Source organism: Thunnus albacares, chromosome 13, assembly GCF_914725855.1.
Source record: "Thunnus albacares chromosome 13, fThuAlb1.1, whole genome shotgun sequence".
NCBI lineage: Eukaryota > Metazoa > Chordata > Actinopteri > Scombriformes > Scombridae > Thunnus > Thunnus albacares.
In genome coordinates, this window is record NC_058118.1 from 6,449,610 (window position 1) to 6,463,841 (window position 14,232).

At 39.5% G+C, this 14,232-nt stretch overlaps 2 protein-coding genes and 1 long non-coding RNA gene across 3 annotated transcripts; 2 read left to right on the top strand and 1 right to left on the bottom strand.

Moving 5' to 3' along the window:
* Positions 1-1,456: 1,456 nt before the first annotated feature.
* Positions 1,457-8,023, top strand: dhx33 (DEAH (Asp-Glu-Ala-His) box polypeptide 33). Its single transcript, XM_044370250.1, has 12 exons — positions 1,457-1,902; positions 2,318-2,478; positions 2,686-2,913; positions 3,094-3,264; positions 3,652-3,837; positions 4,079-4,190; positions 5,003-5,162; positions 5,347-5,435; positions 5,511-5,638; positions 5,764-5,967; positions 6,082-6,168; positions 6,416-8,023. Exons 1-12 carry the CDS (start codon positions 1,692-1,694, stop codon positions 6,722-6,724), a joined length of 2,046 nt encoding a protein of 681 aa, XP_044226185.1. The 5' UTR covers positions 1,457-1,691; the 3' UTR covers positions 6,725-8,023.
* On the bottom strand, positions 6,721-9,132 carry LOC122995208. The gene is made up of 2 exons (XR_006406758.1): positions 8,744-9,132; positions 6,721-8,632 (listed from the first exon to the last, which is right to left on the bottom strand). It is a non-coding gene; the product is annotated as an uncharacterized LOC122995208 (long non-coding RNA).
* A 118-nt stretch (positions 9,133-9,250) lies between these two features.
* On the top strand, positions 9,251-12,683 carry LOC122995207 (complement component 1, q subcomponent binding protein). The gene is made up of 6 exons (XM_044370251.1): positions 9,251-9,654; positions 10,956-11,106; positions 11,201-11,291; positions 11,487-11,582; positions 11,702-11,824; positions 11,904-12,683. Exons 1-6 carry the CDS (start codon positions 9,402-9,404, stop codon positions 12,051-12,053), a joined length of 864 nt encoding a protein of 287 aa, XP_044226186.1. The 5' UTR covers positions 9,251-9,401; the 3' UTR covers positions 12,054-12,683.
* The last annotated feature ends 1,549 nt before the right edge of the window (positions 12,684-14,232 follow it).

Consider the following 14,232-nt stretch of genomic DNA (forward strand, 5'->3'; position numbering starts at 1 on the left):
CCTGGTTTAATATTCCCTCTTAAATATTTGATAAATGTGGTTGGATAGATTTTCTGTTAAGATGTGATAACTGTAGTGCTATACTGCACATTATGCTGTCTAAATTTCATCAGCAGGCCCTCCTATACTGGAATCTGATTTATAAGCACAATTTCACTCCACACAGTCCTCTAATCTGGAATAACAGATGTATCTTGTTGAAAAGAAAATCTTTATGTTAGTGTGACTGGTGGAGAGAGGTATCTAGTCTATTTTATATTTGATGGATTCAAGAGGGAATCTTCTGGAGTAAAATTAATTAATTGATAAATTCAATGTGAAGTGTACAAAAATCAATACTTCGTGGTTATCAAGGCAATTGCACAAGTAATGGTGAATATGGTGACAGGCATGTTGCTTTATGATGTGTTAGTACCACAGATACCTTCACTTTATACAGACAAACTCGATTTTAAGGAGAAAAAAAATGCACAAACAAAATTGTAAAGGGTTCCCACACCTTCAAACTCTTCCCTTTTCTATGAAAAGATTATCCTAAAGAGATTATAATCAGAACCAGATACCTCGCTCTCCCTATTTCACCGAAAGCTAAAGAAACTCATTTTAAAATGATAAATGATATTTATCTTTGTAATGAGTTTCTAAGACAAAGATTCAACACTGATAAAAACAATTTTATGTTTTGTTATTCTGATATCAAAACTTTAGAAAATTCATTCTTTGCTTGTGATTATACCAAATCTTTTTGGAAACATTTCGAAAGTGGATATCTGAAAAGGATTTTCAGTTGGCCAAATTAGAATATAATGATACTAAATTTGGAGTTATAATGCAGGACAAAAAATGGAAATGATGTACAATAGCTTGATTATTATAAATAAACAATAATTCTACAGATGCAGATTTGTTGATGTCAGACCACTGTTCTCAGTCTTCATGAATGAGTTAATACATTTTAAGAAAGCAATGAAATGTAAAAAAAAAAAAAAAAACCCAAACAGGTCTTGGATATTTACAAAAACATACATATATTGATTTCTGATTAAACCTCTGACCCTCTTTTATTTATTTATTCCTTATTTCTACTGCTTTGTGTTATATTACAATAAGCTGTAATAGCTCTGTCTAGGATTTGTACAGTTTGTACGTTTTTGCCAACTTGTTATTGTAATGGCCAGATTGTGTCAATAAAATAAAGATGTTTAAAAACAAATAATGGAGAAACACTGTAAAAAGAGTGCTGCAGTTGTGAAGACGGAAAACAAATTAAAAAAATAATGTTTTTTCAGCCTATCAAAATATTATACAAGCCTTCAAAACTTAGTTCTCGCAAAATATATTTTAATATAGTTCAAGCTTTCAAACACCGAGTTTCAATCTTTCGAAGCTTTTTCAGTTTCAAAATATGACATTATATTCATCCCATAGCATCTACGTTCATGGTTTACAGGCGGATCTGCCTGACAGTCGAGATTCGGGTTAAATTTCACAAGGACTGATGACGACAAACAACTGCGCCGAAGTTGACCACGTGGGGACGTTTTTTGCAGAGATAGCAAAACAACTGCAGTGACGCCTGCTTGTTCGTCAGCGAGCATGAAAAAAAAACTTTTTTTTGTTTCTTTCTGACAATAAAGACTCTCAAGAAAAAGCCACTAAGGTTTTGCTACCAGAGTCACTTTTTCTAGACCATGCCCCACGACCCCGCACCTCCTCCGGCTAAAAAATTCAAGCCGGGGTCTGTTTTTTTCCGCCTCGATAGGAATAAACCTGGAATGTTGCTGCCGAGAAAGGGAAATGCAGCCACTCCGATAGACGTCCAGAGGAAACAGCTTCCAATCCATCAGGCGAAACCTCAACTATTGAGCCAGCTGAGGCAGCTTCACAGCGCTATTCTGATAGGTAAAGTCTCTGCTACACTTAACATGTGCTACCACAACAGTAGACACTGTTGGAGCGCTCAGTTTAAAAGAAACTGAATCATAGTGTCAGCTCTGTTAAACTACAGCTCAGTTTTAATCTGTACGTACTTTAGCATGTCTCTAATTCACAGCGGTAAACTCTAAAGTGAATCACATATGTATATATGATATGACATATAAAATATTTATATATGACATGAAATACACTCAGGAACATTGCTGGTCTCATTAAAGTGCTCAGTCAGTCTATTTTATGTCATAGCCCGAAATATTTTCCCAACAAAATATGTGAGTTGTATCACACCTTGGTTAATATATTGCACAGAAAATGTCATTTCTACTCCACAGATTCACAATGTAATACCTGAACTCTTTCTAACTTCTCTCTCACCCAGGGGAGACAGGCTCTGGGAAGACCACACAGATCCCACAGTATCTGTATGAGGCCGGCATCGGACGACAGGGCATCATTGCCATCACTCAGCCGCGTCGAGTTGCTGCAATCTCACTGGCAGGAAGGGTGGCAGAAGAGAAGAGGACTCAGCTTGGCAAGCTGGTACGCACAGTAGATCACAATAGAACAGCTTGATAATAACCATTATCATTATGTATGTTGTTGTAATAAACTTTGTGCTTAATATGTGTTGAATCATTTTACATCAATACATTACATCCTTGTGATGGATATTTGAGTTGATATACTGTAAATGTCAAGTCTTACTGGGCTGTTAACATAATGGCACATCAACAAACTTGTTTTCAGGTCGGGTACACGGTGCGTTTTGAGGATGTCACCTCCCCTGAGACAAAGCTGAAGTTCATGACAGATGGCATGCTGCTGCGAGAGGCCATCGGAGATCCCTTACTGCTGCGCTATACTGTGGTGGTCCTGGATGAAGCTCATGAGCGCACCGTGCACACCGACGTGCTGTTTGGTGTGGTTAAGACCGCTCAGCGCAGGCGCAGAGAGCTTAATAAGATTCCTCTGAAGGTAGGAGGACAGTTGAGGTTGTCTTGGCTTCAATAAGATATTTTATTTCACTGCATTTGCTCATGAGATAAAGTGTTTGCTCTTTTTTAATTCCTATAAACTCACTTTGCCTCTGCTGTGTGGATCTGTTGAAGCATCTCTTTTTGTTCACAGCTTCTGTCTTTTGTGTAACCTGCACAGGTCATAGTGATGTCAGCCACTATGGATGTGGACTTGTTCTCCGAGTACTTCAACAAGTCTCCTGTACTGTACCTGGAGGGCAGGCAGCATCCCATTCAGATCTACTACACTAAGCAGTCCCAGTCAGACTATCTCCAGGCTGCTCTCGTCTCCATTTTCCAGATCCATCAGGTAGTCCACAATATTTGCCCTCAACCAGAGAGATTTTTTAAATTGTTGTTTTAGTTCTTCTGATATACTGTATTTTGTGTTGCAATGGAAATGCTACGCTAACCAGTCCTGAAGAAATAGAGCAGACTGCATCACTACAGGCGCCTGACAAATATGGTTTTTCTTGTTTACTCACTCATGTGCAGTCAGGTGTATTTAAATTAATCCAATCTAAATCAAAGTCAAAAACCATAGACTGTCTCCCTTAGCATCATGAAGAAGACAAACCTGTGGGTAAACAGCTCTCCTGCATGCATGCTCATGTGCTCTGATATTTGTTAGTTGAAGGTGGTGGTGATGATTCTTTCTGACACTGGAACAGAACACAGTCTTCTTGTTTGTGTGCAGGAGGCACCTCCGTCCCATGATATCTTAGTCTTCATGACGGGCCAGGAGGAGATCGAGGCTCTGGCAAGAACGTGCCGGGACATTGCAAAGCATCTTCCCGACGGTTGTGGTCCCATGGTAGTTATCCCTTTGTATGCGTCGCTGCCCCCGGTGCAGCAGCTCAGGGTCTTCCAGCCAGCTCCCAAGGTAAAGGCAACAACAAACATGCAGGAGAAACAGATCTCCCACAGATAAGTGTAGACAAAGGGACATGTTTGTGAAAAAATAGCCCCGTGTCTCTGTGCACTGCAGTTCATGTTTGGTATTGTTTAAGATTTACTTTAGTCTTTAAAGCCACAAGTGTCAGATTTCTTTCTTTTCATTACCTAATTGTTTGAAATGATTGTATAACTCATGCAAAATGTTTGTCCTCTCTACCTTTTTCCAGGGTTGTAGAAAAGTTATTCTGTCAACCAACATTGCTGAGACATCAGTTACAATCTCTGGGATCAAATACGTCATAGATACAGGGATGGTGAAGGCCAAACGTTTCAATCCTGGTGAGATGATACACACACACACACACACACACATCAGTATTAAGTTCAAAGTGGCTATAATTGATTTTTTTGTATTAACAATATATTAAATAATGTGTAACATGAGAGTCATCGCCTACAGCTTCCCTCAGCTTTACAGAGCTTTATAGCAAGTTTAAATGATTGTTTAGCTGTCTGTTTGCAACTTTACTCTCAGCACTTTTCATAGTGTTTGTTTTCTGCAAAAAAGCTCTAAAAACCCACTGTACACTACCTGCTCAGCTACCATACGGCAAACACACCCAGTTAGCAACTAGCTGGTGAACACAGTGGAGCTTTTAGCGGCTAAAGAACCAGATATTTCCTTCATGAGTTGGTAGAGAGCAAAAACGGAGCTAAAAGAGAGTTAATATTCGACCTACATTCACCAAGTGGACAGAAACACGACTCCAAATGAATAATAATGTTGCTCTGTAACTGCTGGATGTATAAATAAGCAACTGTTTGCTAATAAGTTCAACATATGAACTTAATTGTGATGTCAGTGTTACGTTCAGACTTTGCTGCCCCACAGCATTCTATTGACAGCTAATAATGATGAATGCCTGTTTAAATCACAGCAAGTTTTTAATCACAGACAGGCCATTATTTCTTTTGGAATGTCCACACTACTCAGCACACCTCAAGTTGATGCTCTACTTATTAATTTAACCAACTCGACCACCGTGATCCCGCTTCTAACTGTAAAATTAAGCAATTACACCCTGCAAAATATATTTTTTGTTCAGTTATTTTGCTCTCATCTCATTAAACATGTGCTGCGTGACTCTCAGACAGCGGACTGGAGGTGCTGGCGGTGCAGCGGGTTTCTAAAGCGCAGGCATGGCAGCGAGCGGGCCGGGCTGGCAGGGAGGACTCCGGCTTCTGCTATCGTCTCTACACCGAGCAGGAATTCGACAACCTCATCCCTATGACTGTGCCTGAGATCCAGAGGTAGGATGCTTTTTTTTTTTTTCTTTTCATACAGATAATAAAGCTCAGTATGTGCTGATCTGCAGGAGTGGGATTCTCTCCCAAATACTGATTTATGTAGGTCAGTGTGATTGAATGTCCTGTTCTGTTATTTTCTTTCCCCTGCGTATGCGTGTGTGTGTGTGTGTGTGTGCGTGAACTGCAGGTGTAACTTAGCTGGTGTGATGCTGCAGCTCATGGCTCTAGGGATTCCAGATGTGATGAATTTTGATTTCATGTCCAAGCCGTCCCCAGGTAAGATTGATTATGAATCAATGTGCACCTCTGGTCTGGTTTGAAGGCCATAGTAACCCGATGTGTTTATCCCAGAGGCTGTTCGCTCTGCTGTGGAGCATTTAGAGCTGCTGGGAGCGGTGGAGAGGAAGGATGAGCAGGTTCTCCTCACTGCTCTGGGAAAGAAGATGGCAAGCTTCCCTCTAGAGCCGAGATATGCAAAGGTAAAACGTGCTGGGAATGCACAAAATTATATAAATAAATACTTTTTTTTTTTTAAACGTTTTCTAGGGTTCTGCTCTGATCTTTTTTGTAACACTTCCCCGCCTTTGTTTGCTCCGTCTCACAGACCATCCTGTTGTCCCCCGACTACTCCTGTTCCGAGGAGATTTTGAGCATCGTGTCTCTGCTGTCAGTGGACACTGTGCTTTATAACCCTCCGGCGCGGCGGGAAGAGGTGCTCGCAGCACGCAAGAAGTTCACCTCCAGCGAAGGAGACCACATGACCCTCCTTAACATCTACAGAGCGTTCAAGAAAGTCGGTGGTAATAAGGTGAGTACAGCGGGCTCAGTAGGGAAGGAAAGTACATGTGACTAAACAAAATGCATAAATCAATGTGTGCTGCTGAGCTACCTTTTATAATCTGGTGTGCGTCTGCTGTTAAAGGAGTGGTGTCGAGAGAACTTTGTCAACAGCAGGAACATGAGTCTGGTGAAAGAGGTCCAAGCGCAAATCAAAGAAATCTGCCTTAAGGTAAACATCTGCAAATCTATATGTGTCAATACTGTGAATGATCTGTTTACAGACATGATGCACTATACACGTGGTTGTGATATGATGGTACACAAAAGTAAGAGCACAGTCTTGTAAACAACAAGGTTTAAAGGAGATCGTGTAATGTCGTGAAGTGTTGCAGTTGATTTGGAATAGAGGATCTCATTTCGGATCACAGCTGTAAATTTTAAGCAAACGTGTCCTGTTCTGCTTGTTCATCCACCAGCTGAATTTGAAGCTGGAGTCATGCGGGGCGGACACGGGGAACGTTCGTCGCTGCCTTGCCCACGGGATGTTCGTCAACGCCGCAGAGCTACAACACGACGGCAGCTACTTAGCCCTGGACACCCACCAGCCTGTGGCCATCCACCCTTCCTCCGTCCTTTTCCAGGCCAAACCAGCATACGTGGTCTTCAATGAGCTGCTGCACACGTCCCGCTGCTACATGAGAGACCTCTGTCTGGTGGACGCCGACTGGCTGCTGGACGCAGCGCCAGAGTACTTTGGCCGCAAACTGCACCCCACCAAGAGCTAACCAATAGAGAAACAGGACTGAAGTACATCTCTCCTAGGAAGATAATACTGGAAATAATTGAAGAGTATCTTAATTGAATTTGGATAAAGACACTTATTGATTTCATACAAGTGCAAATCAGAACAGAACATTTGGATTTCACTACCTCCCAGTTGACAAACATCTGGCATGTGTCACTGCAGCAGGAATCTGCATATTGAGGCCTCACAACTTTGACTTCCTCCAGACTGTAATTCAGATTTTATAAACTGTGTTTCTTCTGCCTGATAGTGTCTCACCATGCTGTTCAGCCACTTCTTTAACACCTAAAAAGTAGATTTTTTTTTTCTAAGGTGTTATGCTTCAGCTCTTTCATCCATTTGCATGCATTTTAACAGCACAGATAACCTCACTGGAGCACAGTTCTTCAAATAAGCAATGACTTGGGCTGATATGATTTATCTGTTCATTCTTTCTTAAATCAAAGCAGTGTCAGTAGAGTCAAAACATCACTCTCCATTTGTTAAGTTCATAAAATATTCTACTCTATTGTTAAGGCACCTTCTAACAAGTGGTTCCAGAAAGCAAATGTAGGTTCGTTTGAGCATTAATTTGAATAATGCTTAAGAGTTAACTGATTTATCACATCTTTATTTTGCATCCATCATATTACCTTACCTAAACTTTCCTTCCCTGTAGTTTTGGGTTTATACAAATGGGTCTTAAAAGGTTTTATATATGCAAGGACTTTAGATTGGTTTCAATCTATGATGTTATGTAATCACAAGAAAACACGAAAAACACCAAAGTTGAGTTCAAATGTTTTTACATGTCACACTGACATGATTTCACTTTGATAATTAGTCTGCACTCGTCTTGTTAGCATGTGCATGCCCCTTTTTTTCACATCTATGACTGTGTCACCAGTTTCCCAAATACATGCACGTCGGGAGAAGCAGCATGCCAGCGTCTCCAGGTTCTACTCTTTGCTGTTGTATGTTGCACAAATCCTTATTCAGCCCCTACACAGACTAACCACAGATGTATGCAATGCATGGAGATTATAGTTACTGATCTGATCACTCAGGTCCTTCATACTTTGTAGAATGTAAGTCACAACATGTTGAGGAATAGAAAGGATGCTTCTCTCGTCTTTTTTTACACTGGACTCAGGACTGTACAATATATATCATCTGAATAAATTACATAAACAGTTTCTAACTTTTCAAAACATCATACGCCAAATGCATCTGGGTAGAGATTCATCAGACTGTGTTACATAGAGGTTGTGTGTTCAGTGATTAAATTTCTTTCAAATCATGCTGCCCAGGATTTTGTTTCATTCACAAATAAAAGGTAGACCATTGAAGACCTGCATGTACTGTTCTAAAGTTTATAAGATTAAATACACACCTTTTGATAGGTTTATTATTATTATTATTATTATATTTGATTTGTTATATTCTTACATAATCACTATTGGGATTATTTCTAATAAAAACCCAGCTTCTGACTCAGAGCACAAGTCTTCATGTGTAGAGTAAAATTTCCCATTGTTTGGTTTCGCATAGATCTGTGAGTGTCTGTTAAAGAACTGAAAGTGGCCAAAATTAGTGTTGAGGAGTCTTATGAATGTTGCAGAAAGCATGAGGTAGAATACAAGTTATCCTTGTCTAGAACATTGTAATTTACTTGTATTTGACATATGTGCAAATTATGCAAAACTGAATTAACAGACAGTTTATACTTTAGTGCATGAATTGATTGGGTTACACTGAGCAACTCATTGAGATGTATTATCTGCATTCTATGTTTATTTAACTGATTTGTGTTATTAGAACAAAGGACAACTTACGTTTTCAGCAGTGTGTGCCAGGTGTTGCTAAGTGCATCTAGCAGGGAATGTGTAACAAAAGAAGTCAAAAATGTCTGAGGGAAAAAAAAAGAAAAGAGGAGACCAGAGTCAGAGAGTCACCAGAGAGAAAAGAGCTTCATCTTCTGGCAACAGGGGTTTATGTCTAAATGATGCAACTTATTCACCTCATTGCACTAGAACATGCTGCACTTTGAGGGATGCAACCTTCCTCCAGGATGTCCACTGTTGCCCAGAAACCGATTTAATGTCATGGATTTTGGGTTTGATGGAGCAGCAACATTCATGATTAAACGCTTGTTCTTGTTGTCATGATGCTTGCTGACCCAAAATAGGTTTTTCCATGTCTTCTCGTCTCTTGTGGACAGATGCTGCATTAATATTTTCTATCACATGTAAGGAGTCATGGACCAGTGGTGATGTTTCAGAGGAAGACAGACAGATGTAAGAACTTTAACCTTCCAGTCACTACTGAGGTCAAAACTTCATCAAACCACAGGTGGCGCTGTTGGTAAGGTTATGACCATATGACATACTATTACGCCGTACCTTTTACATATATAATTCACTTTATAAGTTGTTTTTTCGTGTAATGTAAGATATTATCATATTTTATATTGTTTTTAAGATACAGGCAACATTTTTGCTACATTTCTTTCGGTTTTAAAATACTACTTCCGGTGTAAAGGTCATCGTTACGGCAGGTCAATGTGTCCTTCCACACGTGTTCTACGAGAAGCAACAGTAACGGGGAGCTAGCTGGTCGTTGTGTGGTGTCAAATTAATTTATTGTGTTGTTACACGCCTTAATATTTCTATACTGTCATGCTGAAGTCAGTTGTCCGTGCGGTGGGAGCCGCTGTCCGCCTCTCAACAGCTACCACGTCCACAGCGCGAGCTCTGCCGCTCAGCTGCCCAACACTACGCTCTCCTAGTTCGGCAACAATTCGGCCCTTCACCCGGTCTCTCTGGATGCTGAATAACAACGGAGCCTCGTCAGGATACAGACCAAAACTGTTCAGTTCAAAGGTGTTGAGTCCCTCGGTGTCATGTGGATGCGGTGGACTGCACACAGAAGGTAAGGGAAGATTGAGAAGTTCATATTTAAATCTGCTAGCTTAGCTGGTGTAACTTTACCGCAGCTATGTGTATAAAGGATATCTTGCGGCAGATATTCACATAAACGTGTCTTTTCTAATTTCTAAAGGGCCTTAACTAAAACAAGTAATGTAGGCTTTATATATGCCAGAAATGAAGTCAGCTCTTACAGTTACGACACACAAGCGTTTGCATCTTCTCGCTAGTGTTAGTTAATGTTAGCTAGAATTCACCTTGAACGATGTGTTCAGTTACCACCGGAAAAAAAATCAAAAACACAACGGATTGAGTAAATAACTGTTGTTTAAATGAATCCTAATTTGTTGTCTTAGATTAGATGAATGACAGATTGTGAGGCTGATGAAATAGCGTGGTCAGTATCCAGGTTGAGGTTGGAAGGTCATTCACTGTGAGACTGAAGACAAGTTATGTGGAGAATCTGTAACATCCAAAGATTTTGTTAACAGTTGCAATAACACAGTCACTAAGAGTGGCTGATGAGGCTGTGTAAACCAGGTTGATAGCAGTTGAGTTTCTTTTTTCAATTGCCAGGAATGAATGAAATTAATCATGATGTTAGTGTTTGTGTGTGGAGGAGTCTAGGAGTAGTTGATGTTGGAGTAATCTCCCATGATGCAGTAGCTAACATCAGTCCTCATGTTAGAAGTTATGCATTTACATGAGAGGGGAATAAGTGCTGTTGGAAAAAAAACTTGACTACACTGTCAAACCAAGAACACCAAGCATTGTATTAGAATCAGGTTTATGTCAACTAGGTTTGCACATACAAGGAATTGGCCTGGGTATTGTGGTGCATAACAGTCAAAACATACACAAAATTAAGTAAATATTGAAAAAAAGAAATTACAATAAAAACACATGTGAAATACATTCTCAGTGAGAAGAGCTGCTACAGGTTTAAATTTGAAATTGAAGTGAATGAGATGAAATGTACAACAGCAGTAAACAGTATTTGCAGTGTATTATAATAATAATAATAATAATCATAATAATAATTATTATTATGATTATTATAATTATAATAATCATAACAATCATAATGATGTAAGTTGCATTTATGTAACATGCAATGACATATCAAAGATTACAGATGCAAAGATTATGGGGTTTTACGTTATATAATGTGTAGCCTTGTTGTAGACATCCCAGCTGGACAGAGAGAAGAGGTTGCTTGAAAGCTCTCTGTGAGCAGTTACAACTACAGAAGGATATCATTTACAGCATAGTCTCTCATATATATATATATATTCTGTCATACAGGTGACAAAGCATTTGGTGAGTTCCTGTTTGATGAAATCAAAGAGGAGAAGAAGATCCAGAAATCCAAAACCCTTCCTAAAATGTCTGGAGGATGGGAACTGGAGATGAACGGCACCGAGGCTAAACTCACAAGGAACGTTGCTGGAGAAAAGTAAGGCTGCAGCAGCTGGTGGTGCCACAATGATCCAATGTTTGGAAGCAACGTGGTACTCTAAATGAGCTTATGTTCTGTCCTCTTTTTACAGAGTCACTGTTACATTCAATGTCAATAACAGCATTCCTCCTAACTTTGAGGAAGAAGCAGAACAAGGACAGCAGAAGCCAGCAGGGGAGGAGGTGAGCCACATCATACCTATTAACATGTATGCACATCTGTCATTGTAATGATGTGAATGGAGTTTCTGCAAAAACCTTTTATCTTATAGAAGTGCAAAAGCACTTGGCTTGGAAAATGAAAGCTGCAGTAAATTAACTGATAAACACAATCCTTAAGCAACATTTTAATAATGTGCACTGTGCTTCTCTGTACAGCCAGAAATTGTGTCAACACCCAACTTTGTTGTTGAAGTAACGAAACAGGCAGCAAAACATTCCCTGGTGTTTGACTGCCATTTCCCTGAAGACGAGGTAAGCACAGAGATTAATACTGAACATTTACATGTCAGATATCACCAGCACTTCTCTGCCATTGATCCCAGATAATTAAGTTTTTTAGATAAATAAAAAATCTGGATTCGCTTTTCTAGATAAGCCATGGTGAAGGAGAAGAGAGCGACATCTTTGCCATTCGTGAAGTCAGTTTCCAGCCTGAGGGAGATACAGATTGGAAGGAGACCAGCTATACACTCAACACAGACTCCCTCGACTGGGTAAGATTTGAGATGCTAAAAATCATGCTGTTACACATGACAATATATTAGACAACTTCACTTATGTGTGGTTTTTCAGGCCCTGTACGACCACCTGATGGACTTCCTGGCTGACCGGGGGGTTGACAACACCTTTGCTGATGAACTGATGGAGCTGAGCACCGCTGTTGAGCATCAAGAGTACATCAAGTTCCTGGAAGACCTTCAGGGTTTTGTTAAATGTAACTAATATATTTAGGAGATAAAAGTTGGAGGTATGATGATCCAGTTAAGACTGAAGCAAATGTTGCAGCACTGAATGAAACATTAGGCACTCTCAAGAGACTGATGATGACTTGCTTTAGTTTGTGACGGTGAGCTGTGCTGCCAGCAGTCGTCACATTAATTCTAAGCTGCGTGTGTGTTCTCTTCAATGAAATATGTCTATATTTTTCTGTAACTTAAAATAATAAATAATGCAGGTCATGACAGTGTGCAGAAACCATAAGAGATGTCTCTCAATTTTAGAGTTCCCGTCTTTAGTGCAACAGTTAAATATGGTCCAGTCAGTATTTTGGAATGTTCAACTATCCTCAAACCAATAAAGGGAGAGTTTAAGGTGTGAAATCAAATCAGAAAATCCAAAAATAATAAGGTTTACAAAATCAGTCTTTACTTTAATGTATGACAACTTCTGGATTTACAGCGTGATAACCCTGCTTCGAGTCTTACTTCTAGCCAGCCTGGCAAGAGAGTTCATGTTAATTAATACTGATTTGACTGTCAGACCATAATACATGGAGTCTGATGTTGAATGGCATACGCCAACATATGTTCAGATGAAGGAAGGTCAGTGTCCAATAAAATTCTTTGATATTTATCGATGACTTATTTTATTTATTACCATCAGGTATTACTAATGTTTTGATGGTGTCTGAAAATGCAGAGGTGACTATATTGCATTTATTTAGAGCCCAAATTACTAAAACAGTTGATTAAAAACATTGAATGAGTTTTTCCCAATCTGAAATGAAGGGATAGGCTCACAATTTTTCAGGTGTGTCTTAAAAGTCAGGTTTTCCTCGCTGTAATCATTCCCCCTGTTCATACTGGCTATTAAAAGATCCTCTTCAAATGTGCTTTCAATTTAAGTGATGGAGCCAAAATCATTTTGTGCAAAAATGTAAAAGTTGATGTGAAGCTTATATGAGGCTTCATCAATCTGAGTTAGTCATATCAAGTGGATATCTGCCACATTTACAGTCTTTTTAGCATCAAATTCCCTCTTGGTGTTTCCTCAGACAGTGTTTCCCTGTTGAGCTGCAGTGGAAGTATAGTAACAAAAAGTCTGGGACTAAAAAGACGAACGTTGAAAGATATCTCTACGATTGAAGCTTTTAAATACATTTTTGTGCAGAAGGAAAACTGCACTATGAAGGGATTCCCTGATGGTCAGTATGAACAGGAGGAATGATAACATCTTTGTTTTCAGGGTTTCAGGTCTGAAGGAAACCAAGTTTTTAAAAAACTGCAGAATATTTCTATATGACTATAAGAAGATTGTGCTGTACCAGTCCACTATCTTCTCCAAGCATTCAGTTTGCAACATTTTCTCTGTTAAATGTGGTTTAAAGTATAAAGCAAAGGATAAGTTACATCTTTCTACAGTCAAAGATTCAGTGACTGAGGAAAATATCTTTTCCAGACATCTGTATTAGATGAGTTTCTTGTGGTACAAGTGTGTAAAAGCTGAGATCAATACTCAAAAAATTGAAACCACAGAAAAGACAGACTTATTAATCTTTTAACCTTCCTAAGTACATGAAGTGACTGAGCTGAGGACATTTTACAGTATATAAATTCTAGTGTTGCATCTAAGCCACAGTTTTTCAGTTGTTAAGCAGCACAGAAAGTGTTCACCCCCTTGGGTCTCCATGTTTTATTGTTTCATGTCATTGAAACGGAGGGGATTTAATGTGTTTTTATTTTTAATGTCAAAGTAAAAACAGATCTCTACAAAGTGAGCTAAATTAATTACAAATATGGAATAGTTCCCCATCAGCTTTGCACATCTGGATTTTTTCCCCTTTCTTGTTTGCAAATTTGCTCCAAGCTCTGTCAGGCTGCATGAGGATTGTGAGAGAACAGCCTTTCTAAGTCCAGCCACAAATTCTTTCTTGGTTAGATTGAGAGCTGGACTCTGACTCGGCCACATCACTACATTAACGTTGTTTTTCAAGTGTAGCTTTGGCTTTATGTCTGGGCTGATTGTTATGCTGGAAAACAAATCTCCAAAGTTGCAGGTTTCTTGCAGACCACATCAGGTTTTCCCAGGATTTTGCCGCATTCACTTTAACCTCCACTCTCACAAACCTGTCAGGGCCTGCTGCAGAGAAGCATCCTCACAGCACGATGCTGCCACCATCATG

Coding starts and splice junctions, on each gene's coding strand:
- dhx33 (XM_044370250.1), top strand. CDS start 1,692: ATGCCCCACGACCCCGCACCTCCTCCGGCTAAAAAATTCAAGCCGGGG. Junction 1,903..2,317: donor TCACAGCGCTATTCTGATAG/GTAAAGTCTCTG, acceptor TCTCTCACCCAG/GGGAGACAGGCTCTGGGAAG. Junction 3,838..4,078: donor TCTTCCAGCCAGCTCCCAAG/GTAAAGGCAACA, acceptor ACCTTTTTCCAG/GGTTGTAGAAAAGTTATTCT.
- LOC122995207 (XM_044370251.1), top strand. CDS start 9,402: ATGCTGAAGTCAGTTGTCCGTGCGGTGGGAGCCGCTGTCCGCCTCTCA. Junction 11,583..11,701: donor GCCATTTCCCTGAAGACGAG/GTAAGCACAGAG, acceptor TCGCTTTTCTAG/ATAAGCCATGGTGAAGGAGA. Junction 11,825..11,903: donor ACACAGACTCCCTCGACTGG/GTAAGATTTGAG, acceptor GTGGTTTTTCAG/GCCCTGTACGACCACCTGAT.